This window comes from Ochotona princeps, chromosome 1 (assembly GCF_030435755.1).
Source record: "Ochotona princeps isolate mOchPri1 chromosome 1, mOchPri1.hap1, whole genome shotgun sequence".
Classification (NCBI taxonomy): Eukaryota; Metazoa; Chordata; class Mammalia; order Lagomorpha; family Ochotonidae; genus Ochotona; species Ochotona princeps.
In genome coordinates, this window is record NC_080832.1 from 131,017,847 (window position 1) to 131,043,817 (window position 25,971).

The following is a 25,971-nucleotide window of genomic DNA, read 5'->3' on the forward strand; positions in this document are numbered from 1 at the left end:
AAGGGGAGGTTCAGAGTTCACCCTAGCAGCACATCAGCACCACACAGGAAGCGTGCAGCAGGCAACGGCACCGGGCAACCCTCGGATGAATTAGACCACAATCACAGGGGCCAACCAGGAGGAATCAGGCATTTCTAGATATGCCGCCGACATGGAAAACCACTGGCTAAAGTAATGGCGAGAAGTTTCAATGACTTTCTTTTCCTTTCTTTCTTCTTCTGTTTTTTGTTTTGTTTTGTTTTGTTTTGTTTTTTACTTATTTACTACTTATTCAGAGTCTAGGTTATTGTGTAACAGAACTGAGCAGGCTGTCAAGAATCAAAAACAAACACAAAAAGGAGATGGTGAAGGAGTTAAGAAAATGGCAAAACAAGTGTGAAGACAAAAACTGGGCCGAAGAATGAGACTTGAAGTGCACAATGATCACACCTATTTGGGGAACTGGACCAGTGTTACAATGTGGTCACAAAGACAAACACTCCTGTTAGACCAAGAGGGATCTAGCAAGTTATGCACTTCTGCTCTCACGCTCATTTATGCCTACCTGTAGCTTAGAACTACACAGAAAGCAGGTCCGGGCCTTGGGGTTAGGGGTGGCTTGCAGCTCCCTACAGTGTGGCGGGTGTGGGGGGTGCCCCTGCCAGGCCGGATCCAAGGCAGGGACTCAGGCCAAAGCCACTGCAGAAAGGCAGTGACTGAGCCCTTGGCTTTCTCCGGGCCCAAGAGAAATCTTCCCTCAGGGTGAGTACAGCATGAGGGAAACTTGGGAACTGGATTAAAGTCCTAGCTCTGCCCTGCCGCCAAACCTTGAGGCAGGATGAGTCTGGGAGGGGTCCGGGCCTTGGGGTTGGGGGCGGCTTGCAGCACCCTGCAGTGTGGTGGGTGTGGGGGGTACCCTGCCAGGCCAGATCCAAGACTGGGAACTCAGGCCAAACCCACTGCCAACAGGCAGTGACTGAGTCCTTGGCTTTGGGCGGTCAGTGTGCCAAATGGTATCAGGTTCTGCCTGCTGGCCGCTCAGCAGTGAGCTCTGGGGTTTTTAGGAAATGAAATTGTTGCTTAGGGACACCCATGAATAAGGCCAGTTTTAGTATAGGTGAGAGATGAATTCTGGGTGATTCCCAGTAACAGGGTCATGAAACTTTCGGGCAACCGTGGGTACTGAAACCTGATGGTTTCGAGGGGCGTGTCCATACGATCTATTTGGGCCAGACTGATTCACCAGCCCAATTAGGAATCCTGAGATGGGCTGTTAGCACAGAGCACTACTGACTGCCACACACCAGTCCACACCAAAACTGTGGATGGGGGCCTGTCTGGCAGGGCTAGGTACCAATACGTGCCTGGGTGGTGGAATAGTGGACTGGTCACATTTGGCAGGGTCAAGACACTAAATAGTATGCGAGAGAACTTGTTCCGGGTATAAACTCTGTGGGGGAAGTGTGGGCCCAATCCTGTGAAAATACAAGTCCTGCAGGTTAGCTCGTGAGTTATGGTGGCGGTGGGCTAAGCTAGGAGTGACCATGGCACCTGCCATCACTAATGGGTAAAGGAACCGATGGCAATCTGGGCAGGTCAAGGCAGCACCACCCAAAGGTGCATCCTAAAATAGGATGTGGGTTGGGCCGAGCTGCAACTGGAAGGGGGCAGACCGGGCAAGGCCAAGCAAACTTCAACTCACACACACAAAAAAAAGAAATCAGGATGCAGCACATGTCATTCTGATCTAGGCTCGTATCCCAACTGGTCTTCATAAGGCAGGGACACTAGGCACAGAATCAAAGGCAAAGGCTGACACAGGTGAGGGGTTAGGCCAACTGGGTCAGCTCACCCACTGGCATTTGCATAACCTAGGGCTGGGAATAGACTCGGTTGGGGAGCTGTGAGAGTACACCCTTGCTGGGATGGAATTCCCATGGGAGGGTGCAGGGGCCAGAGTGGGGGCTGCATTCTGGTCTGGATATGGCTGCAATCTCCCTAGGCACAATTGTGGACTGGGGCTGGGCGCACCATGCTGGGCTAGATGGCAGCACTATCTGGTGCTCTGGAGAACCTGTGTAGATGTAGGATGGAATAGGCTGGGTCTCTGCCCCTACTGAGCTGTGTGTGAGCAGTGTCTGGGTATGGACAAGCCTTGGCTGTGGTGAAACAGCTAACACCAAGAATGGAATGGATTGAAGGCCAGCAATGAGGGCTGGCCCATGGAACCACCAGTACGCACAAGACCTGGCATAGGGAGAGGTTCTGAAGGAGGAGCTTGGGAAACTCCTCTGTCGGAACACAGCCTCTACAGGTAAGCGCAAGAACCGTGATATGGAGCAACCCAGACCAGGCGAGAGGAAGATACCCACTGCCATACATATGGCATAGGTCAGGCGGCAGTCCAGGCTGAACCCGTTCACATCAACCGTTGGCAATTCCAAGCACCAGAATAGAGTGTGGGTCAGGCTAGGTTCGGCCGCAACACATACAAGTGCACATTAAGGAATGCCAAGGTGAAGTGAGCTGTACCAGATGTGGTTGCAGCGCCCAAACAGCACACGTGAGAACCAGGGAGAAAGGGGGCAAAGTCAGCAGGGGAATGTGGGCTCCCCTGCTGGACAACCACCGCCACTGGAGAGCATGAGTTGGGATGGGGGAAGACCACACCAAGCAGGGTTATCACACCTGTGGGCCTCATGTGAGCTAGTTTGGGGAAGGGCCAGATTGGGCTGACTGTTCCGACTGGTGCAAGCAAAAATTAGAGTGGGTGAGGGTTAGTTGGGCTTTGCCACATCATCAGATGGCAGAGGCTGGCACTGTGGGCCAATTCTGTTTAACTTAACACCTGGAGAGTGCATAATCCAGAAGTCAGAGTGGCCTGGTAGGGAGATAGTGGGCACCTTCCTCGTGGGTAACCACTCTCACTGGAGAGCACGAACACTAGGACAGGGGCAGGGGTGGCTAGACAGAAAGGCACCTGCCAGCATGTGTGTGTGGATAGTAGGTTGGTTGGGTTGAACTAGGCTTCAATACCCATTGACAAGTATCAGAGGTAAATGGGATGTGGAATAGACTGAACAAGCCTGTGGCACATACTGGCAAGCATGGGAACCAGGGTAGGGAGCAGGCCTGGTGGGGGTTATGGGGAGTCGCCCCAACTAGACTGCAGCTTTCACTGGTTTGCGTGAGGACCGAATATGAAGTAGGTAGGATCAAGCTGGACTACAACACCCATTGGTTCAAGTGGAAGACAGGACTGGAGACAGAACTGACCCGCAATTCCAACAACCAGCATGTGCATAAGCTGATTGGGGCAACAGACGGTGCCGGACCCTGTACTGGAAAATTCACACAAGAATCAGGTTTGGGATCATCTCAGATGAAGTTTCTTTGGAGATCCCTCCAACTGAACTGCTGATCTTAGAACCCCAACCATGAAGAAACTATGTCAGCCAGTGGATTCTGAATAGGTTTCATGCTTGGGACGACGAGATTGGCAGCAATTCAGACCTGCTGAACTATCAAAACTGTTTGACCAGGACCCTCGGAGCATGCCTCACATCGGGGACCTGGGATGGGAGGGAGGCTGGGTGGGGCTTTTCCCTTTGTTTCTCCCCTGACCCCAGACACAGGGGAAAAATGATATTAGTGTGGAAACAATGGTATTACCCACTTTCCTGTAGCCCTTGACCCTTTGTACCCTAATCAACTAAGTAAGATCGTTTTAAAAAACAAATAAATTAAAAAAAAAAAAAGAACTACACAGAAAGCAAAGGCTAAAGAGTCAATGAAGAGCACTGGGGCAAACACCACACTGACACAATGACCTTAATCTAGATACTATTTTGTTTTTCATTAAAGCCATTACACATCAACAAGGAACAACAAACCCTGCATGTGTCTCATAAAAAAAAAAAAAAAAAAAAGTTGGGCTCGGCAGCATGGCCTAGTGGCTAAGGCCCTCGGCTTGATCCCATATGGCCGCTGGTTCTAATCCCGGCGGCTCCACTTCCTCTCTATCTCTCCTCCTCTCAGTATATCTGACTTTGTAATAAAAATAAAATAAATCTTTAAAAAAAAAAAAAGTTGAGATGAATGCCCACACCTGCCCTCCACCTCCCATCTCAGTTATCCTGGTACCTGAATCTGTCTGTGGCTGCAGTGGTCTCCATGTTGAATTCGGCCACAGGTACCCCTCTGGCCGCCACCTGAGGGGCAAACATGGCGGCTGGGTAGACCACAGAGGATGTTCCCACCTACAAAGCAAATAGACAAACAGTCATGCCCATGAGAGGAGAAACATGATTGCAGCAGGCCTGGCATGAAGCCCAGCCAGGCCAATGGGGGCAGATGTGAGGGGGCTCTGCTGGCTGGGTGGAAATGGGCAGTGTCCAGGGACAAGGGGAAAGTCAGGAGGTGTCGTCTGGGTCAATCATCACAATCTGGGAGGAACGTGCTTTTTCGACAGTTAAAAAACATGAAGAATGGGGCCTGGCGCAGTAGTCTAGCGGATAAAATCCTCACCTTGCACGAGCCAGGATCATATATGGGCACCTGTTTGTGTCCCAGCTGCCTCGCTTCCCATCCAGCTTCCTGCTTGTGGTCTGGGAAAGCAGTCGAGGACGGCCCAAAGCTTTGAGACCCTGGACCCACATGGGAAACCTGGAAGAAGCTCCTGGCTCCTGGCTTCAGATCGGCGCAGCTCTGGCCATTGAAGTCACTTGGGGAGTGAATCAATGGGCAGAACATCTTCCTGTCTCTCGTCCTCTCTGTATATCTGACTTTCCAATTACAAAAAAAGAATCTATTATGACCACTTATATTACAGTCCATCTTGGGATGCACTTAATAAACACTACCTAGATGAATATATATCCACAGGAACACCTACGCTTTTAAAGACATCTTGAGAGAAGACTAAAGTGAATAAGTACATTTTGCCCAACTATTTACACTACTAGTAAGCTTGTCATAGGAAATAACCCAAAGCTTGCTAAAATCTGTCAGACCAAGCATTTGGCCTGCTGAGTCAAGATGAGAGATGGGGGGCCTGGCATAGTAGCTTAGTGGCTAAAGTCCTTGCCTTGCACGCACCAGGATCCCATATGGGTGCCGGTTCATATCCTGACTGCTCCACTTCCTATCCAACTCTTCTCTTGTGGCCTGGGAAAGCAGTGGAGGACGGCCCAAAGTCTTGGGACTGTGCACTCATGTGGGAGACCCAGAAGAAGCTCCAGGCTCCTGGCTTCAGATCGACTCAGCTCCAGCCGTTGTGGCTGCTTGGGGAGTAAACCAGCAGATGGAAGATCTTCCTTTCTTTCTCTCTTCTCTGTAAATCTGCCTTTCTAATAAAAATAAATAAACTTAAAAGAAATGAGAGATGGGCCCTGGGCCTAGACCTGATAGCTGATACTGGCTCCTGACTGCAGCTTCCTGCTAATATAACTGGGTCCTTGCCATCCAGGAGATCTGGATTTTCTAGTCCTGACTTTGGCCTCCCTAGCAACTGCAGGTATTTGGAGAATGAACCAATAAGAGAGAGAGCATGCTTTTCTTCCCTGCCCTCTCCCTCCCTCAATCACCTCCTAAATGAATAAATATTTTAAAATATCAAAACTTGAAAAGCCAAATATTCAATTACTGGTTAAATAAGTCATTTTATAGCAATACAATAAAACACCCTGCAATCATTACTAGATGATGTAGAGCTGGGTGTACTGACATGGAATATGCTAATGATGGCTAACAATGAGCACCTATCATTTTTTTTAATTTTATTTTTTATTACAAAGCCAGATATACAGAGAGGAGGAGAGACAGAGAGGAAGATCTTCCGTCCGATGATTCACTCCCCAAGTGAGCCACAACGGGCCGGTGCGCGCCAGTCCGATGCCGGGAACCTGGAACCTCTTCCAGGTCTCCCACGCAGGTGCAGTGTCCCAATGCATTGGGCCGTCCTCGACTGCTTTCCCAGGCCACAAGCAGAGAGCTGGATGGGAAGTGGAGCTGCCGGGATTAGAACCGGCGCCCATATGGGATCCCGGGGCTTTCAAGGCGAGGACTTTAGCTGCTAAGTCACGCCGCCGGGCCCAAGTACCTATCATTTTAAAAAATAGTATAAATAACACGCTCTTTTCATTTTAAGGGAACAGGGGTGTGGCGTGGGGATGCTTGGAAGGGAGGGTGGGAGGCAGGCAGGGAGGATCAAGTTCCACCCTCTGTAGCATCTCAGGAAGCCGCGAGCCTCAGGTCAGGGTATGACCTACCACTAGACACAAGTCACAGAGCGCAAGCTCTTCGTCAACTTGCTTCAGCACGGCAGGATCCAGGCTTTCTCCAAACCACACGACATGAGGCCGCAGCAGGCCCCCACAGCCTGCCTCTTCACACCTGAAAAAAGCCATCCTTAGCCCCGCCCTCCCTGATAGACATGGGGCACGCCACTGGCCCCTCCGGCCCTTCTCATCCCCTGCCCGGCTCCTCTCCAGCCACGCTGAGCTACTTGGAAGCTTTGGTCTGGTGTCTGGGTGCAGAGCTGTGCAGATGTGCTGTCTCAGCTGTACCTGATGCTCTCTTTCTACAGAGACTTTCCTTTCCTGGCTACACCATGACCTCCACACAGCTGTGCTCCCAGCTGTGCAGACCCGGGAGGGCTGCTGGACTCAGGTCTGCCTTCGCCGTGAGCTGTTGCCCCGATCCTGCTGCAGCTGCTCAGACTCATCTGTCTTTTCAGCGGTGTTCACTGCAGTGGATGTGACTAAAACTCCCTCAGCTTTCCCCCTCTCCCGCCTCCACGCAGGACTTTGCAAAGTCATCTCCCCAAGCACTGTAGAGTGTCCTTGGTTATATAAACCATTGAAGCATTAGCAAATTAGCACCCCCCTTTAAAAAGGAAAGGCGGGCTTTAGCTCATTGAGTGTTCCCAGAAGTCCTCCCATAATGCCAGCACACTTCACCTCTGCTCACTCTTAACGTTGCCCTACTGATTGGAACGCGTGACATCTTTGCTAACTTGGCAAGGTTGGCCCATGGTACTCCAGGAAATATTCTGGAAATCCTGGTAACTGGGGGTGGATGGGAGGAAGACTCCTCTGGCAGCCATGACACCCAGGACACGGGCGTGTTCACTTTGAGATCATCCTACTAGTTCCACATGTACTGTGTATGGCTGGGTCATATCCAAAGTAAACATTACTGTGTTTTTACAGATTCCAAACTTTCATATTTCACATTGACAGATAAAAGTGCACAGTGTATTTATCATTTAGTTTTGTGCCCATCTATCACATGGTCAGAATTCACACGTCCCCTTTGTAGTCACTGTGAACCACGATCATAAGTAGGATAAATAAATTGTATCGATATTTACAAAACCTGGCAAATGCACCTTTCCAGGTTATTGTTGCTTTAAATCTACAAAAATGTCTGCTGGGTGCTGTGACGGGACCTTTGTGAGCTCTTGCACAGCCTATGCAGCCTGGATTAATAACACTGACTGGAGGGAAAGGGGGCAGCCACTGACCCTGCTGAGGCCGACACAGGACGCCAGCCTCTGGACCTCGATCCTCAGCAACCATCACTTACAAATAGCTACAGACTCGGCTGATTTCGCACCTTCCTCCCCAACACAAAGCCCTAAGGGACTGAAAGAACACGTTCTTCATCCTAGTCTGGTTCATCCTCCATCTTTCTACCCTTGGACTCTGAGACTACCCCAGGCTGGAGTTTGCATTTGGGTGCTTGCTTTAAGGGGTACCTCATCCAATACATGTTTAGGCTATGATTCCTAATTTCCCCTTCTTCTATAATCTCAAACACCAAATCCCAAGCCCAAGTTTTTACCCACCGGGGAAGCTTCTCAACTGGGATTCTGGCATCTTGGGTGTCAGGTTCCGGAGCACTGGGTACAAACAACAGGAAAAAAGAAAGAATCTCAGTGGCAGAACCAAAGAACAAAGACAGACCAGGCCAAGTCAGACCATGCATTTGCCTGGCAGCAAGTGGTACACAAATCCTAATTAATACATGTGGACTGAGAAGGGTACCAGAAGGCTGGACCTCAAGGGGTTAACTCTCAGTGACTGTATCAGAAAAGACAAAATGTAAGTAGTGAAGGATCTGGTGGGTAGGTGTGCTAAGAGGAACATTTGGTTTACCTCACATATTTCATCATTCTTTCTGCAAAAAGACTTACATAACTCTGTATAATTCAATATTCTGAATTTACAATAATGGTGCCTATTTGTCATAGAAACACTACAAAATTCAGGGGCAAGCGCTTGGCACAGAAGTCGCCTCTTGAGCTGCCCATATGAGAGGGGCCTGGTTGGAGTTCTGGATTCTTTGTTTCTGATCCAGACTGCTGATTCTACATACCCTCGGAAGCAGCAGATAATGCCTCAAGGGCTTGCCACTCATGTGGGGAACTTGAGATTGAGTTTCACCTTCCTGGTTTTGACTTGGTCCAGCGCTGGTTGTTGAGGCGTTTGGGTAGTGAATAAACCAATGAAAGATTTCTCTACTTATCTCTCTTTCTCTCTCTCTCTCTTTGCCTTTTGAATAAAAATGAAAATAAATAAATCTTATCTAAAAATATATTTCTTGAGGCTGGTGCTGCAACAAAGTGGATTAAGCCACTGCCAGCAGTGCCAGCCAGCATTCCATATGGACACTGGTTCAACTCCTGGCTTCTCTACTTCTGATCCAGCTCCCTGCTAATGTGCCTGGGAAAGCAGTGAAAGATGGCCCAGATCCTTGGATCTCTGCCACCCACGTGGGAGACCTGAAGGAAGCTCCTGCTTCGGCCTAGCCAGCCAGGCTCACTGCAGCTGTACAGGTGATAAATCAGCAACATGGAAGATCTCACTCTCTCTCTCTCCTCTCTATGTAACTCTGCCTGTCAAACAAACAAATCTTTCACAAATGTGTTTCTTCAAAAAGGAAAAAAGGAAGGAGGGAGGGAAGATAGGAAGGAAGGAGGAAAATGGGGGCCAGCGTGTGTAGCAGAGGGATAAGACACCACTTCCGATGCCTGCATCCCATCCTGGAGGGCCAGTTAGAGTCCTGGCTGTTGCCCTTCCCAACTAGCTCTTTGCTAATGCGACTAGGAAGGCAGCAGCCCAAATACTTGCACCCTTGTCACTCATGTCAGAGACCTGGGTAGAGTTCTGGGCCCTGGCTTCAGCCTGTTTTGGACCGGCCATTGCTGTCATTCTGGGGAGTGATCCAATGGATAAAAGATCTCTCCATACTCCCTTCCCTTTTTTCTCCTTCTTGCTTTCTTGCCCTTCCTCTCTCTCTCTCTCTCACTTTGCTTTTCTTTTAAACATTAAAAATCCATAGAGATCTAAAGAAATTAAAAAAAAAAAACCCTAACACCTCCACTCCTGATAATCACTGTTTGTTTTACTAGATGTCTTGCTTTAGTTTTTTTTGAAGATTTTTATTGGAAAGACAGATTTACAAAAAGTACGAGAGACACAGAGAGATCTTCCACCTTCTGGTTCACTCTCCAAATAGCTGCAATGGCTAGAGTTGAGCCGATCCTAAGCCAGGAGCCAGGAGCCCTCCTCTGGGTGGTCTGCCACATGGGTGCAGGGACCCAAGGACTTTACTGCTTTTCCAGACAACAAGCGTGGAGCTGAATAGAAAGTGCAGCAGCTAGGATTCGAACTGGTGCATGGCCATATGGGATGTCAGCGCCACAAACAGAAGCTTAGCCTACTGCACTATGGCACCAGCCCCATCTTCCGGCCTTTTCATTTACTACAGATATAGAAACATTGAGAGAGAGAGAGACAGAGAGAGAGAGACAGAGAGAGAGAGAGAACAAGTGAGCACAGGGAAGAAGTGTGTATCAAATATAAAGCTTGCATCTATTCCGCACGGCACAGCACCCCGTGGTTTTGACTTGACATTGTAAATGGTGAGCAGATGACTTCTTTCAGCCTGTGTCAATGCCCCGTCCACTCCTATTTTTCACAGCTATCCACGGGCATTCCAGCGTGACTGTTTAGTTTCTTCACATCTATGTTTAACTAGAAGGATAAAAGCAATGCCCGCTGATTCTGGAACCCAGTGTAATTACCCTTTTCCTGAGAGAGCTGGACAAATGGGACTCTTATAATTCTGGGCCACAGTTCCACAGGAGGTACATCGAGTCTTAAATAGGCTCCCTGAAAAACACACAGTAAGCAAGTCTGTTGTAAGGAGCAATCACCTGTGTTCACGCATTCATGTCAGTACGGGGGCCTCCGCAGGGTGTCATGGGAAGCCACTGCCCCCCACCCCCAGAAAATGTCCTCTGAGACCCCACAACCTGGAGGGGAAACAGCCTGTGTGCTCTCCAACAACCTCACGGTGATGCTGGGTGGACCCGAGGTAGGAACCTGGCAAGCTGCAGCTCAGCTGGACGCTAAGAGCATCATTTACCAAAGGGAAGCCATTTGGTTGTAGCAGTTTGGAAATGTTTATACAACCTTAACTCTGATTTAATAAAGCTTGAATCTTTTCTATAAAAACAGCTCAATAAGCAGTTAGCTCATACATTTAAAGAAATAACTGCTAGTATGAGCAACCACAGAGTGAGCTAAAAGCGATGATGGTGGCTACAGAGCAAGCAATCACCACAGCCCAGGGTGCCTGGTACTGCTCATCCTGACCAGTCAACCTTCTCTGGGGAGCCATCTTTCTTCCATATCACATTGAGTGGATGGGGCTGTCAATCACAGCCCAAACACAACTCCAGTCACACATCCTGGAATGGCTAGAACACAGGAACTCAGCCCTCTAACAGGAGTACCTGTCCAAACTACAGGAAGTGAGCCAGGTGGGGCCTCCCTCAAATGTCTTCCCAGGAGCTCAGCCAGCTAAAGCAGCTGGCGTGGCCAAGGCTGACTCTCCTGGTGTGAGGGGGCAGGTTGGGTGCATGGTGAGAAGAGGGGTCAGCTCAGAGGCACGGAGCTCTGAGAGGGCAAGGAAAGGAGACTGCTGGCAGCAGCTTGAGCCCTGGGAGCCTCTGCTTCGCGAGTCAACAGGAGGGTGCTTCAAAAAGTTCACCAACAGAATTACAAGGTGAGTCTGCTTTGGTGTAAACCTTCTTTTGAAATCCATGCATAGTGTTTTTATTTCTCACAGTGTCCCCCGTCCCTGCAGAGCCTTTGAAGATCCTGCACATCCTGATCTCCCTGGGCATACAGCTGGCAACTGCACCCAACAGAGACCCCCAGGCCTGGCAGTCCCTCATAGTCATTCACAGATAGTGAGAAACAGCCTAATTGGTTTCCCTTGCTGATGTGCCGTCTTTCGAAAATACAGGAATGACGAAATTTCCAATTTTAATAGTCCCTTTCTGTCTACATAAATTAACAATTCTAAGGGATAGTAAAATCATATAAAAGTACTTCAAAGAGCTTGGGGGAAAAAGTGGGGTTGGAAAATAAATGTATTCTGATGTAAAAAAAATCCACACATTTGTCTTCCTAACATGCATTTCCCAGAGAACTTTTTGAAGAACCCTCTTGGTACACTTGCATCGCAAGGCATCTTTAGTTGGCTCACATGAAGGGGTTCTTTTATTTTTACTGTGAAACAGAGCAGTCATCATTGGCAACAAAACAAAACAAAAAACCTTGATGTGTCCCCGGATCTCACTGGATCCTCAAGCTGATGGCCTAAGGTCAGTGGCTATAGTTTGTTTTACGTGTGCCAAGTGACCCCACTCCCCTTGTGATGCTGCAGAGAAACAAGAGAAGCCATGGGGCAAGTGGCCAGGCCGGGAGAAGCAGGTGCTGGAGAGGCTCATGGTGCCCAGTGACTGGGTGTTCCTGAGACACAGCAGAGGGATCCAAGCGACACAGCCCAGTTTCTCAGCCAGGGCGACCTGCAGCCTGAGCCAAAACAGGCCACTTGGCTACACACACACTACGGAACACCCTGGTACTGCTCTGCTTCTGGAATGTTATTGCTTAGAAAAGCTATTTTCTGGGTTTGAGTACAACAGGTCAAGAACACAAGAAGGAAAGGAGAGGGTACTGTTCAGAGCAGAGGCAGGAAACTAGAGACTCAACACAAACTCAACTGATGCCCAGATCTGCAAAGCTTACTGCCCTGAGTATGGAGCCCATGGCTGCCTCAGGCTCTGGGGCCTAGCAGCAGCAATTCTGCCCAGAGATGAGAAAGGTAAGTAAATGGATACCCCCAGGATGCTGAGGTCATCCTGTTCCCCATGTTGGTGAAGCCATGGCTGCCCACAGTGTTACAGTCTTAGGCAGCTAGTTCAGGGTCATGAGTTTGGAAGTCTCACCTGCCCGACCTATGTAAGCCTTTCTGCCCATCTATGAGTCACCCATCACACTCATCACACCCATCACACTCACCCATCATCACCTGGAACCTGAGGGGGAGGGCAGTCCTGCTTTGTTGCATAACCACTTCTCTCTCAAGCCCCCATAAATGCCCATAACAGAGGGGCTCACTCTCTTGGTCGCATGCTGCCCTCACTCCGGTACTCCGACTCTTGGCCTCTGTAGTACCTGCTTGCTTGCTGTCTTCCAAGGGCAGATAGCCCCTGAACATGGTGACATATGTCTGTATTCTTCCCTTTCTGTTCACTGCTTGGGCAAGTCAGCGAAGATGCAAATGCTAAGATGCTTTGTATTTCCAATGTGAATACTTTCAAGAGTTCCAGGAGGGGTGAGGCCTAACAGTAATGGAGTGTGGAAGAGAAACCAGGAAAAGGTGAAATGTTTGCAGCTTTGTAAGTGTGTCCATGCTCTTCGCTGCATATCTCTTTGGATAATTTATATGGCTGGGGAAGCTAGGACATCGGTCTTCTGTTTAACAAATGGGTTTCACAGTAATGACCATTTGTTCCTCTCAGGGTTTTGATTCAGACTGGGATTGTCACTGGACTTGTCATTTGCTAATTTCTAGCAGGTACTGCCATCACCAAGCTTGGCTAATAAAGACTCCTTAATACATCCTAGACAGGCCTCCAGCTGGCCATAGCCCCACAGGGAGTTGCCTCAACATCACGCCCCTCCTCATGTGTCACTGCAGAGTTGTGCTATGAAGTGGGCTATGCACACTACCCTGGGGACTCTGGAAGAACACAGCTTCCGATTCTCAGGGCCGCTGGTGGAGCACAGGAGTCTGCAAGCTCAGACTCCCACAGAGGCCACCACTGGTGGCTCACAGACCATGCTCTGAGTAGGAAGAGGACAGGAAAGCCAGGGGCAGGGTGAGACTCCCATCACGAGCTGGCTGTTCAAATGTCACGTGTCCCACAGAGAAATGTCCCTCCCTGCTTCTTGGGGGAAGGACAGGGGTGTGAGGGGACAGGTGTCCAACACAGAGGGAAGAGGAATAGAGCCAGGATCAGTGTTGAAAGAGCAATAAATGTTTCCTATAGTCTGATTCTCTTCCGCCCTCCCCCCACGATGTCCTGGCTGAAGGTCCCTCACCGTGGATTTCCAGAAGGTTCTTGGTGCCAGCCTTGCGGTGCAGCTCATCGATGTTCTGGGTGATGACCACAACGTGTCGGCCCTGGCTATGCAGCCGGGCCTCGCACTCGGCGATGGCCAGGTGCCCGGGGTTGGGCTCCTTGCTCTGCATGATCTCTCGCCTGTAGTGATAGAACTCCCATACCCGGGATGGGTTACGGGCAAAGGCCTGAGGGGTGGCCAGCTCCTGGGGGTGAGAAAGGAGTGGGGTCAGCAGGCAGGAAGAGAGGTGGGCAGCAAGGGCACTGACCCATGGCATGAGATTCAGGCCCCTCAATGAGATGAGCCAGGCGGCCACAGGGATGCTGTTTGTTCCACGTCAGTTAGGGGATGAGTGGGTGGCAGGTTCCAGGCAGAAGCTGGGGTCCAACACCCTGGGGAACTTGGTCCCCCAGTGACAGGACAGGAATAATACACCCTGCCCCATTTACCACAGGACAGGTATGAATACCAAGGCAAGTCACATGCAGGTAAGTATTTTGTCGCTGAAACCATACATATATGAATCCATTTTCTCACTGAGCCCCAGCATATATAAAGTAAATCTAATTTTGAGGTATACCCAGGAAAAATATGACCAATAAGGTATCCAGCTGAAACATAATGGCCATAGGTAAGAAAGTCACTTTATGATAACTAAACACACATACATACACAACTACACACATACACCACACACTACACATACAACTGTACACACCTGTGACATAGTCAACTACATCATAACATACACACAACCACACATACATACAACCATGCAATCACATAGATGACTGCATACATGTGCAATTATACATACAAAATACCAACTAGAATCACATATAATGCAAATAACACATGTGTACATAAACACAACCACATAAACATAATTACACACACAAAATCACATCAGTTGTGCACACAACCACATACACAAGTACAAATGCACACAATTACATTACAAACATAACCATATATACACACAACTATTTAATTATACAAATAACATGTGCACATACATACAATAACCACATAAACACACAACTACCTACACAAAGTACATATACATGCAGCTACACAGTGTACCTCCAAAGTCTGTGGAAAATGGAAAGAAAAGCTAAGTGTATTGAGGTGCATGTTTCATGCCCCAGGGTCTGGATTCAAGTCCCTATCACCCTTGTTTCAGCTTCCTGCTAAGGCACATCGTGGGAAGCAGCAGGGATGGCTCAAGCACTTGGGTCCCAGTCACCCATAGGGGAGATTCTGATTGAATCCCTGGCTCCTGGCTTCAGCTTGGCTCAGCCCTAGCTGTTGTGGGATTGGGGGAGTACAGTGGCACATTTAAAATCTCTGCCTGTCTCCCTTTCAAATAAATAAACTCAATGAATTAAATGTATTTTTTTAAAAGATAAGCTTATTTAGGTACATAAAATTGAGAAAAACTACGCATAATCATAAATTTTTTTTTCTGTGAGTTTTCAGAAGTTCCTTGCAGACACACAACCACCCTTGGGATAAAGGGTCTATACTACAGTCACAGAATGTGTGAACTCTACACCTTGTAGCTTGGGTCATCCTGGTCTTCTCTCTGGTGCAAGAGTGGAGCCAGGCTTGCCTGGGCTGCAAGTAGAATGACATGGCAATGACCACATCTTGGCTGCAGAGGTGGCGCAGAGCCTGAGGGGTACATGCCTACCTCTCTAAGCTCACAGCATGCATACCCACCACACACACTTTTATTCTGAGCAAATCTCCCTTCTCCTCTCCATGAATGACCAGGGCCCCATGCTGGGCATGCATCTGATTGTACTGCCAGGACTACCCTCTATGAAGGGGACCTCAGGCCCTATCTTTGTGAGAACAGTCACTGCTGTGGCTCCTGCATCAGCCCCATGTTCCCCTTCCATCTTGCTAGGACCCAAGTGCCCTGGTGCAGTTGACAGGTGGCACCATGAAGGTGTTGGTGGTGTCAAATGTTTCCTACTAATCTCACACACAAATCCTGGGCCATTTCTGACCCTGCCAACATCTCTTGACCCCTCCCAGTTCTTCCTGCTGGCCTCTGACCTCCTACCCTGCTGCTCCTCCCCAGGGTTTGCGCTTTGGGACTCCCTTTCTTGTGGGACCCAATAGGCGTACTTTTCTTCTTTCTTTCCTGCTTTATCCTGGAGAGGTGGTCTCCATGTCACCAGGTGATGGCCTCACTTTGGGGGCAGCACAGAGGTGACAAAACACCCCAGACATCTGCCAACCCGAGGCATTTAGCAGAGGAAGAGGGGAAGGCTCAAGACATCACTAGCTAAACCTGAGAGTAATTATTCTTGACCTCGTCCACTCAGCTCACCACTGGACTGAAGTTCTGGACACTGGGGACGGTGCATTGAGCAATCCTTCAGCACTGAAGATTTCCTGACTCAGAGGAATGGGAGGACACTGCAGGAGGCAGTGATGGAATACCCTAGAATCTAGAAGGACAGAGATGTTTAACGTGATGATTGTGGCCTTGGCTACACAACCATATCACTGAAAACTGCATGTGAATTTAAAAACTTAAGAAAAAAAATTTTAAAAGAATAACATTCTCATCATGGGAATCCTGAAGTAGGTCCTTCACCATTTTAAGAGGAAACATTCACAAAAACTTCACAATTGTGCAGTATATAACTTCAATGTCTTTAGGAAAATGAACAAATTATATCATCAAGATTCTTCTGATTTCCGTTCTAAGACAGTTCCTGGGAGAAATCAGATTCTTACCTAAATAAATGATACCTATACACAAATCAAAAGTTAGGAAAATGTTTGCTTTGTCTAAATTTTCGGTCTTAACTATAGGAATGACTTTGTGCTATGCTCAAGTCACCTGGGCACCATGGGGTCAGAGGTCATTCACAACACGGTCCTCCTGAGAAGGGCTTAATTCAGGGATGCTTTCTATTGGCACCATTACCAACCTGGGCTTGCCATTTTCTCCAGTAACCTCCGGCCCCTCGGAAAGTGGGAACTCCGCTTTCAGCACTAACGCCAGCCCCTGAGATGATGACTATGTGCTTCGACTGTGCAAAACACTTCCGGAAATCTGCCATATCTGAACAGACAAAAAAAAAAAAGAAAAAACTGCATCAGCTTGGTGTGCTAACCATTTATAACCTACATCAGATGTCTGTATAGACAATTTTGATCTTGCAGGATATTATGCTGTATAGACAAAAATCATTCCTGCGCCATGAAGACATCTGTGGTTGGGTGGGGAGTGCACCATTTCTCCCGGAAGTAGGAGCTCTGGGCATACGTGCACTGGCATGGACTCTAAGCTCCTCCTTTTGTCCTACTCTGCGATCTTACGCCCTTTCCATGGCTTCCTCCACTGGTTGACACAGACAACTGTGCTTTCCTGAGGCATTGCTTGGCCTAGTGGTTGAGACCTTGATCAGAATGCCTGTATTCCCCATCATGGTGCCTGAGCTCAATTCCCAGCTCCGGTACCTGGCTCCAGCTGTGTGCTAACAGAGACCCTGGGAGGCACCACGTCATGACCCAGACTGGTTCCTGACTCTAGGCTTTGGCCCAGCCCATCCTTGGACATAACAGACATTTTTGGGGAACAAACCAGAGGATGGGACTCCTCTCTGTCTCTCTCACTTTGCCTCTCCAAATTTAGGGGTGAAAAAATACTTCTTTCTGTATAGCAGGGCTGATGCAAAGACTTAAAAACAGGGTGATGAATAGGAATCCATTTCTTTCACACAAGTGAAAATCCACTCGTGTGTGTGCCTGGAGGTTGAGCCAGTGCTCAGTGGTCCAAAGCTTCCCCATCCTCCTCAAACTCACCCTCCCTTTGGACCTGGTGAACTCCAGCTCCTCTCAGCACAGTGACAAGAGGGCGGGCCCAATGCTCTGCCCCAGATACGACCTTCTCCCCTTAAAGCACAAACACCAGGCAGACTTCTCAAAAACACATCACAACAACTTGCGTTGCAAGGAGGGAACTGAACCAAGAGGAAAAAATTCACTAAGTGATTGTGGTCCAAACTAGAGCCTGCCCTCCTGGCTATTCTCAATTAGGCCTGCAGCTCTGGTTGTTACTGCTAGCAAGGTCCCCCTGAGGCCCCAGGCTCAATGCCCAGCACTTCGTGTGGAACACAGGTCCTCATCCTAGGACAAGCATTAGGAAGCAGACGTGGAGCTGATCACATTATTTCCCTTGGGCAGCAGAGTCCAGGGAAGGACACAAGCCCCCCAGGGGCTGTGGCTCCACCCTCCTCTTGTGCACCCACCTCCGTGGGTGGAATAAGTACCATGGCCTTAGCAGGGCAGGTCAAAGCTGGACACAAGCTGCCTACAAGCTGAGAAGAAGAGAGACTTCATCCTGAACCTCCTCCCTGCAGAAGGGAGTGTTGGCTTAGCACTGCACATGGCAGGCCTGGGCCACTGGGGTAGGCCATGCCCTGGACATGGAGATCTTCCAGGGCTGGCCAACCCATGTTAATGCACTCTAATTTCAGCAAGAATTGAACTGAGTTTCTCGGCTGACTGAGCATGCTCCTATTTGTCCCTCCTGAGATTAACCCTTGGACTCAGGGCAGGTCACCTGGTAGGCAAAACAGCTGAGTTGAATGCTGGTAGGCACACCCAGAAGGCCGGATGGATCCTGTTGGCTTCTCACGCAGGAAGACAATGACCACAGCTGCACACCTGTGTTTGAAACTGTACAGCGTACTGGCATGTTATCTTATTTATTTATTTATTTAACTTTTAAAGATTTATTTGTTTATTTGAAAGGCAGAGTTAGAGAGAACTGGTCCACTCCCCAGAAGGCTGGAGCTGGGCTGGGCTGGGCTGGGCTGAAGCCAGGAGCAAGAGACCCATTCCCTGCCTACCCCATTCCTTGCCCTGCAGAGGATCACATGAGAAAATGATCAAAGAGTAAAGGTGGACTCCCAGGCACACAGAAACAGAGTCCCAGCTCTCCCTCTCTGGCCACCATCCCAGAACTCTCTGGAACCTCCATCCTAGTAGTCTAAGGCTGGAAGAAGAGTAGGTAGCTTGAACACGCTATCTTCTAGGGGACTGATAGGGCCAGGCTAGTGCGAAAAATCATCACACGGAAGACCAATGGAGAAGGAGACCTAACATGGGCACGTCAGAACTTCTGATCTGCTCTGCTCTCACAAAAAAAAAAAAAGTGTAATCATGCAATTTACATGCACCATTCTAAGAAATCATGCAATTTACATGCACCATTCTAAGAAACAACCAGAGGTTTTTCCCCCCTATATTTATCAATATAATCAGACTTAAGAATGCAAAAGGTGGGCCCGGCGACATGGCTTAGCTGCTAAAGTCCTCGCCTTGAACACAGCCAGAATCCCATGTGGGCGTCAGTTCTAATCCCGGCAGCTCCACTTCCCATCCAGCTCTCTGCTTGTGGCCTGGGAAAGCAGTTGAGGACGGCCCAAAGCTTTGGGGCCCTGCACCCACGTGGGAGACCCGGAAGAGGTTCCTGGTTCCCGGCTTTGGATCAGCGCAGCACCAGCCGTAGCACTAACCTGGGAAGTGAATCATCGGATGGAAGATCTTCCTCTCTGTCTCTCCTCCTCTATGTATATCTGACTTTGTAATAAAAAATAAATAAGTCTTTAAAAAAATGCAAAAGGTATTTGGTTTTTAAATTACAAAAAAGCATCAGTACCTAAAGTTGTAAACTCTAAACATGAAGTGGGCATAGAGATTTTGTGTGCTTTTAAAGTGGTTGATTTATAAGTTTCTGGTTGGCTTTTTGTTGTTGGTGGTGGTTTGGTTTGCCTTTTTTAGCTGAAACTTAGCTCATGTATAACTTGGTTTAATAAAGCAGTAGCTAATTGATATTTTTGTAGAATGAAGTAAAACATGAAAATCAAAACTTCATTTGAGTTTCAGCTTTATGTGAAACCATGAAGCACACTAAAACGTGAGTTATTTTAAAATATCTGGATTTTAAAAAGAAACTGAAAGCATCTATTTAGACCAATTCACAATTTTGATTTGTCTGAGTCCCATTCTGATACTTAGTTTTTAAATATTTTGAATGCATTTTCACTAACACTTTGGAATTGAGAACAGAAACACTTGCAGGTGTGGTCCTGCAGGGCCTATGGAAAATGTACTCCTACATGAGAAACGCTGGCCTCTTAGTGAAAGTGTTTCCAAGATGAGCCACATGTTCTCTGCTGTAAGGTCAAAGCAGTCTGTTCTTCGTTTTTAAACTTTGCTTCCATATTGTTTTCAGCATTTTGTTCATGAACAGAAATTGTGAGAAGCTCCTTTCAATGCTTAAAAATTTGGGGAGATACGTTAGACTTAACATGTTTGTAAGATCAAGACTTAACATGTAAGGGTCAACTGTGGTCTGGAATAGCAAGAGTAGGGCCAGCTGAAACATGGAGACGTTTTGTTTTCAACATGTACTTGGTTTTCTGTGTGTGTCTGTCTGATTCCACATGGGTGATGCATTTTCAGCCAATGTCAGGCACACGTTCCTGGTCCTGCCACAGGTGCCACCAGCCACTGCTCACAACAAATGCCAGGGGTGTGGACGAGGGATGCAGTTGTGTTCCTCTGGCTCCTAATCTGTGCCTCACCATGGGGAGAATGGAAGGAGACATTACAACACCTGAGCAGTCTCATGGTGTTAGGAACAGACACCCGGGAGATGGAAATAAGCGCAAGTCCCAGCAGGCTTCTGATGCTGCAATGGCACATGGCTTCACAGGCCAACCTGAGAAACACTCCGGAGAAGCACTCTGTGAGGCTGCTGACGAAGGGCTCAGATAGGCTAACGTGTAGGATTTGGTAAGGCACAGATTCAGAGGGTCACTGTCCACAGTGCAATCACACACTGCCCACTAGCTCATCTCCCCTATCCAGGTGCAAGAAACACGTAAAGCACAAAACATGGAATGGGCATTTGGCCTAGTCATCAGTCTCCTCGTTAGGACCTGTGTCCCACATGGAAGTGCCAGATCTGAGCCCTGGCTGCTCTCCTGATTCCAGCTTCCTGCGAAGACAGACCCTGGAAGGCAACTGAAGCGTTGGGTTCTTGCCACCCACCTGGGAGGCCCAGATGGAATTCATGTTTCTCAACTTCAATCCTGAGCCAAAACTAGCTGTTATGGATATTCAGGGAATGAGCCAGCAGATGGGAGTACTCTGTTTCTCAATAAAATCAGGAAATGAACAAATATTTTTAAAAACAATATAGAGCCCTTGCAAAAGCTTAAAGGAGTAGCAAAATGTCCTAAATGGACTTAAATATCAAAAAATAAGCTCGGCTCTGACTTTTCCCCAAATCTGGCCCAGTGTCTACATTCAATTCAACACACAGTCCCCTGGTAGCACAGGTCATGAGGAACTTCACATCCCACTGTAGAGGAGGAGTTGGTAATTTCAGAATGAATGGCTTACTTGAACTTGGACGAGCCATCATTAGGCAGATCTTGGTTCCTCCGGAGGTTGAAGGCTTCAGTCTACAACATAGCTGGGAAATTAATCGGCTGGAGACAATCTGGAGGGGTCTCATCAGGTCTTCTTTGTGATGCTCTAGAAGAACCACCACAGAAATGGAAGCATTCAGACAATATTCAAATACTTGTGTGTGCACAGGTGTGTGTCCTGTTTAGGGTATTCCTGGATGGATGGATGGATGGATGGATGGATGGATAGACTGACCGAACAGTGGGCCAACCAGACAATACATGAAGGGGGTATGTCCTAATAAATCACTGAAAATGAAAATTACATTTACTACACATAATCTACCAAATATCACATCTTAGACTCACCTATCTGGACACTTACATTCAAAATCATCCAACCCAAAGCCAATATTATGATATTTTTGAATATCCCTTGAATCCTTGAGTCAATGTGATGGTTGTAGTGCTTCTCATCTCACTCCCTGCTAATGCACCTGGCAAAGTAGCAGCTGGGTCAAGTTCTTGTGTCTGCACCCACATGGTAAATCGGGATGGATTCCAGGCTTCCGGCTTTGAACTGGCTTAGACAGGGCTGTTGTGCCAGTTAAGAGAGTGAGCCAGTGAATGGACAATCTCTTTCCACTCCCCGCCTTTCACCCTTCTGTCACTCCACCTTTCAAATAAAACATGTGAAGTTTGTGGAAAATGGAATCAAAAGATAAGTTTAGTGTGGTATTAAAAACAGTTGTGATCCATGCATGCATGAGAGTCTTCAGAAAATTCATGGAAAATGTGCTATTAAAAAATTACACATCGATTTTAAAAGTTACTGCACTAAAAACAAACTTCTCTTTTCATTGTATCCTTTCATGAACCTGAGAAAGTTCCCTTGTGTGCAACTTTTAAAATGCCCTCTGATCTCTTGGTCATAGTACTTCTTTTTTTTAAGCATGTGATTTCCAAGAACTCAGCAAGGCAGGTAAAATGAGAACAAGTAGGATCAAGGCAGCATCATCATGAGTTTTAATGCACATTGAGTTCACCTCTACAACTGAGGAGCTTTATAAAAAGAAAGCCAATACAGAGAAAGACAATGTTTGAGTAAAGGACATCATGTGGGTAGACTGGTGGACCTGACCTCCATCTAGGGCAGCTAGAGAATGTGGGCAACTTTTTTCATGCAAGGTCCATGTGCATATTTGTTGTTGTTTTTGTTGTTTAAGATTTATTTGTTTTTATTGCAAAGTCAGATATACAGAGAGGAGAAGCGAAGGAAAGATCTTCCCTCCAATGATTCACTCCCCAAGTGAGCGCAGCAGCCAGAGCAGTGCCAATCCAAAGAAAAGAGCAAGAGCCAGGAGCTTCTTCCAGGTCTCCCATGTGGGTGCAAGGTCCCAAGGCATTGGGCTGTCCTGGATGCTTTCCCAGGCTACAAGAAGGGAGCTAGAAGGGAAGCGGGGCTGCCAGGATTAGAACCAATGCCCATATGGGATCCCAGCACGTTCAGGGTAAGAAATTTAGCCACTGAGTCACTGAGCCAGGCCCCTCATAGAGATATCTGTAACATAATTCACAGGCCACATGTAACTATCAACTTAAAAACTAGCTTTGTATACAGTGAATGCCTATTGTTGCCTTAGAAGGACCAGACCAAATGATTTCACAGGTCTTATAGGGCCCATGGGCCAGATGTTCCCTACCCCTGTGAGGGTCAAATGGTTAGAAGAGCAGAAGATAAAGAGTCTAAGCTATGTACACGGGGGGGGGGGGGGGGGGGAAGAGAGAGAGAAATAATGCAATTTCCTAAACAATACAAACCCTCTGCAAAATAACCTACCGATGCTAAATGCACCTTTTCCCTTTGATCCTGTGACTCAGCCTGGAAATTTACACCACAAATTTGGACGCATACAGGATAATCTATCTACAGACACTGAATTAACAGAGAAAGACCAGAAACAAGCTAATAAACTCACTAAACAATGGCAGATTCAGAAAACATAATATGACAGCTACAAGCAAGATATGATTTATAAGACACCCTGCAATGAACAAAACTGTGGGGACAGAACACTTGTTTGTGAACGTCACAGGGAAGTACAAAGGACAGGAGGAGAGATGGGGTGGTAGAACTGTCCTACGTTTAATTATGATGGCAGTTACATGATTATGTCTTCAAAACCCAAGGAATGCAGAGCCAACACACGGTTAATTTTGGAGCTGGCACTGTGGCCTGGGGGTTAAGCCGCCTCCTGAGAGGCAGACATCCCACAGGAGGGCTGGTTCTAGTCTCAACTACCTTACTTTCCATTCAAACTTTCTGGTAATGTGCCTTGGAGTTAGAGGTTTCTGGCTTCTGTCTGGCCATTTGTGGAGTAGAACCCACAGGTGAAAGATCACATCTTTACATCATTTCTTCTGTCTCTTTGTAACCTACCTTTCAAAGAAATACGCAAATAAGACCACCTTTTAAAAAGAAAAGAGTTGGGCCCGGCAGCATGGCCTAGCGGCTAAAGTCCTCACCCTGAACGCCCGGGATCCCATATGGGCGCCGGTTCTAATCCCGGCAGCTCCACTTCCCATCCATTTAGCTCCCTGCTTGTGGCCTGGGAAAGCAGTCAAGGATGGCCCAAGAATTTGGGACCCTGCACCTGCGCGGGAGACCCGGAAGAGGTTCCTGGTTCCCGGCTTCGGATCGGCACAGCACCGGTCGCTGTGGCTCACTTGGGGAGTGAATCATCGGACGGAAGATCTTCCTCTCTGTCTCTCCTCCTCTCTGTATATCTGACTTTGTAATAAAATAAATAAACCTTAAAATTTTTTTTAAAAGGGAAGAGTTAATTTTACTCCCTGTGAATTATCCTTTAAACATGTACAGAATTTACACTTCATAAGAGTAAAGGAGTTCCACAAATGGTGACCGTGAATACACTCAGATCATTCAACTGAATGTTTAAAATAAACTTGAGTCACTTATATCTTACTACAGTCAAAAAACAAAAAGGACCCAGAATGAAAAATGTCACTCTGTCAGATCACTAGCATAATGTTGAGGGGAAAAGTAAAATGCAAATGGAAAAGGAAATTGATTCACTAGAAATTAGTACAAAGAATTGGGGCCAGTGTAGCAAAGGGCACAGCATTTTCTGGGTCCATGTCCACGTGCTATTTTTTTTTTTAAAGATTTATTATGATCGGAAAGCCGGATATACAGAGAGGAGGAGAGACAGAGAGGAAGATCTTCCATCCGATGTTTTCACTCCCCAAGTGAGCCGCAACGGGCCGGTGCACGCCGATCCGAAGCCGGGAGCCAGGAACCTCTTCCGGGTCTCCCATGCGGGTACAGGGTCCCAAATCCTTGGGCCGTCCTCGACTGCTTTCCCAGGCCACAAGCAGGGAGCTGGATGGGAAGTGGAGCTGCCGGGATTAGAACCGGCGCCCATATGGGATCCCGGGGCGTTCAAGGCGAGGACTTTAGCCGATAGGCCATGCCGCCAGGCCCTCCACGTGCTATTTTGCCAGGTACCCATTTGTATGAGCACACTGTAGAAACACACCATGAAGCACATGCTGGCTGCTCCCAAATCATATAAAAAATACAACCTAAATCAATTAAAATGCTCTTTACATAGCAATGGAAAACTGGACTGACACCATTTGTAAGTGTCTATGCATAGTGCATATCCTCGTTTAGATCACTGGCTCTAGAGTTAAGATGTTAATAACACAGAAACTGGGTAAACACTATATGGGAACTCCATGCACTATTACGTAACATCTCTGAGAGCCTAGAATTATTTCAAAATAAAGCTGTTTTAGAAAAAAAGGAAAGCGGGCCCGGCGGCGTGGCCTAGCGGCTAAAGTCCTCGCCTTGAATGCCCCGGGATCCCATATGGGCGCCGGTTCTAATCCCGGCAGCTCCACTTCCCATCCAGCTCCCTGCTTGTAGCCTGGGAAAGCAGTCGAGGACGGCCCAAAGCCTTGGGACCCTGCACCCGCGTGGGAGACCCGGAAGAGGTTCCTGGCTCCCGGCTTCGGATCGGCGTGCACCGGCCCGTTGCGGCTCACTTGGGGAGTGAAAACATCGGATGGAAGATCTTCCTCTCTGTCTCTCCTCCTCTCTGTATATCCGGCTTTCCAATAATAATAATAATAAAATCTTTAAAAAAAAAAAAGAAAAAAGAAAAACAGTACAGAAAACAAATCCACAGTTTCTGGGGACACAGATTGGGGAAAGGCTAAATGGGACATAGCAAGTTTTCAGGGTGATGGAAAATGCTATATTATTAGTGGTTTTTCAACAATCACAGATCTAGAGAATAAAAAGGATAAATTGGATGATAAGTTACATATAAATGAACCTCAATTAAAAATAAATAGCAATTTGGCCTGGCACAATGGTCTCATGGTTAAATCCTCATCTTGCAAGTGCTGGGATCCCATATGATCATCAGTTCACGTCCTGGCTGCTCTGCTTCCCATCTAGTTAGTTCCTTATGGCCTGTGGAAGCAGCACAGAACAGTCCAAAGCATTGGGACCCTGTACCATGTGGAGACCCAGAAGCTCCTGGTTCCGAATCAGCTCAGCTCTGGCCATTGTGGCTGTCTGGAGAGCCGATCAGTGGCTGGAAGGTCTTTTTCTCCGTCTCTCCTTCTCTCCATAAATCTGATTTGCCTTTCCAGTAAAAATACATAAAGGGGTGGGTGACTGAGCCTGGGGTGGAGGTGGGGTGTATGGAGAAGGGTCACTCTGGGAGTAGCCTGCAGGCTGAGCAGCAGGGGGATAGCCAAGCAGTATGAAGACTACCTCCCCGGCTTCACTTAAAGGAAGGGGGTGGAAATGGCAGGGTGTAGTCTTCAGCCACCAAGGGCATGATAAGCTTTCCACAATTTTCAATCTGTTTTAAAAATGCCAGGCAGGGACAAAGAAGTTGCACTTGTTTTACTTTGTAATTACGGGAAAAAAAAAAAAAAACCTGAACATCTACAAAAGTAAACACTCCCATCACCCAGCTTCAATAAAGAAAGCAGTTGAAACAATTCAATAGCAACAA

General features: G+C 47.7%; 1 protein-coding gene across 1 annotated transcript in view; it reads right to left on the bottom strand.

The window, feature by feature from the left end:
- Nucleotides 1-21,035, bottom strand: part of SIRT5 (sirtuin 5) — a 31,292-nt gene extending 10,257 nt beyond the window's left edge. Inside the window, exons 1-7 of the mRNA XM_004593137.3 lie at nt 20,907-21,035; nt 16,418-16,551; nt 13,446-13,671; nt 10,070-10,157; nt 7,829-7,882; nt 6,249-6,372; nt 4,123-4,238 (exon numbers count right to left, since the gene is read on the bottom strand). Coding sequence (XP_004593194.1) covers nt 4,123-4,238; nt 6,249-6,372; nt 7,829-7,882; nt 10,070-10,157; nt 13,446-13,671; nt 16,418-16,551; nt 20,907-21,021 — 857 coding nt within the window. The 5' untranslated portion in view covers nt 21,022-21,035. The remainder of the gene's footprint in view (nt 1-4,122; nt 4,239-6,248; nt 6,373-7,828; nt 7,883-10,069; nt 10,158-13,445; nt 13,672-16,417; nt 16,552-20,906) is intronic.
- Nucleotides 21,036-25,971: the final 4,936 nt, after the last annotated feature.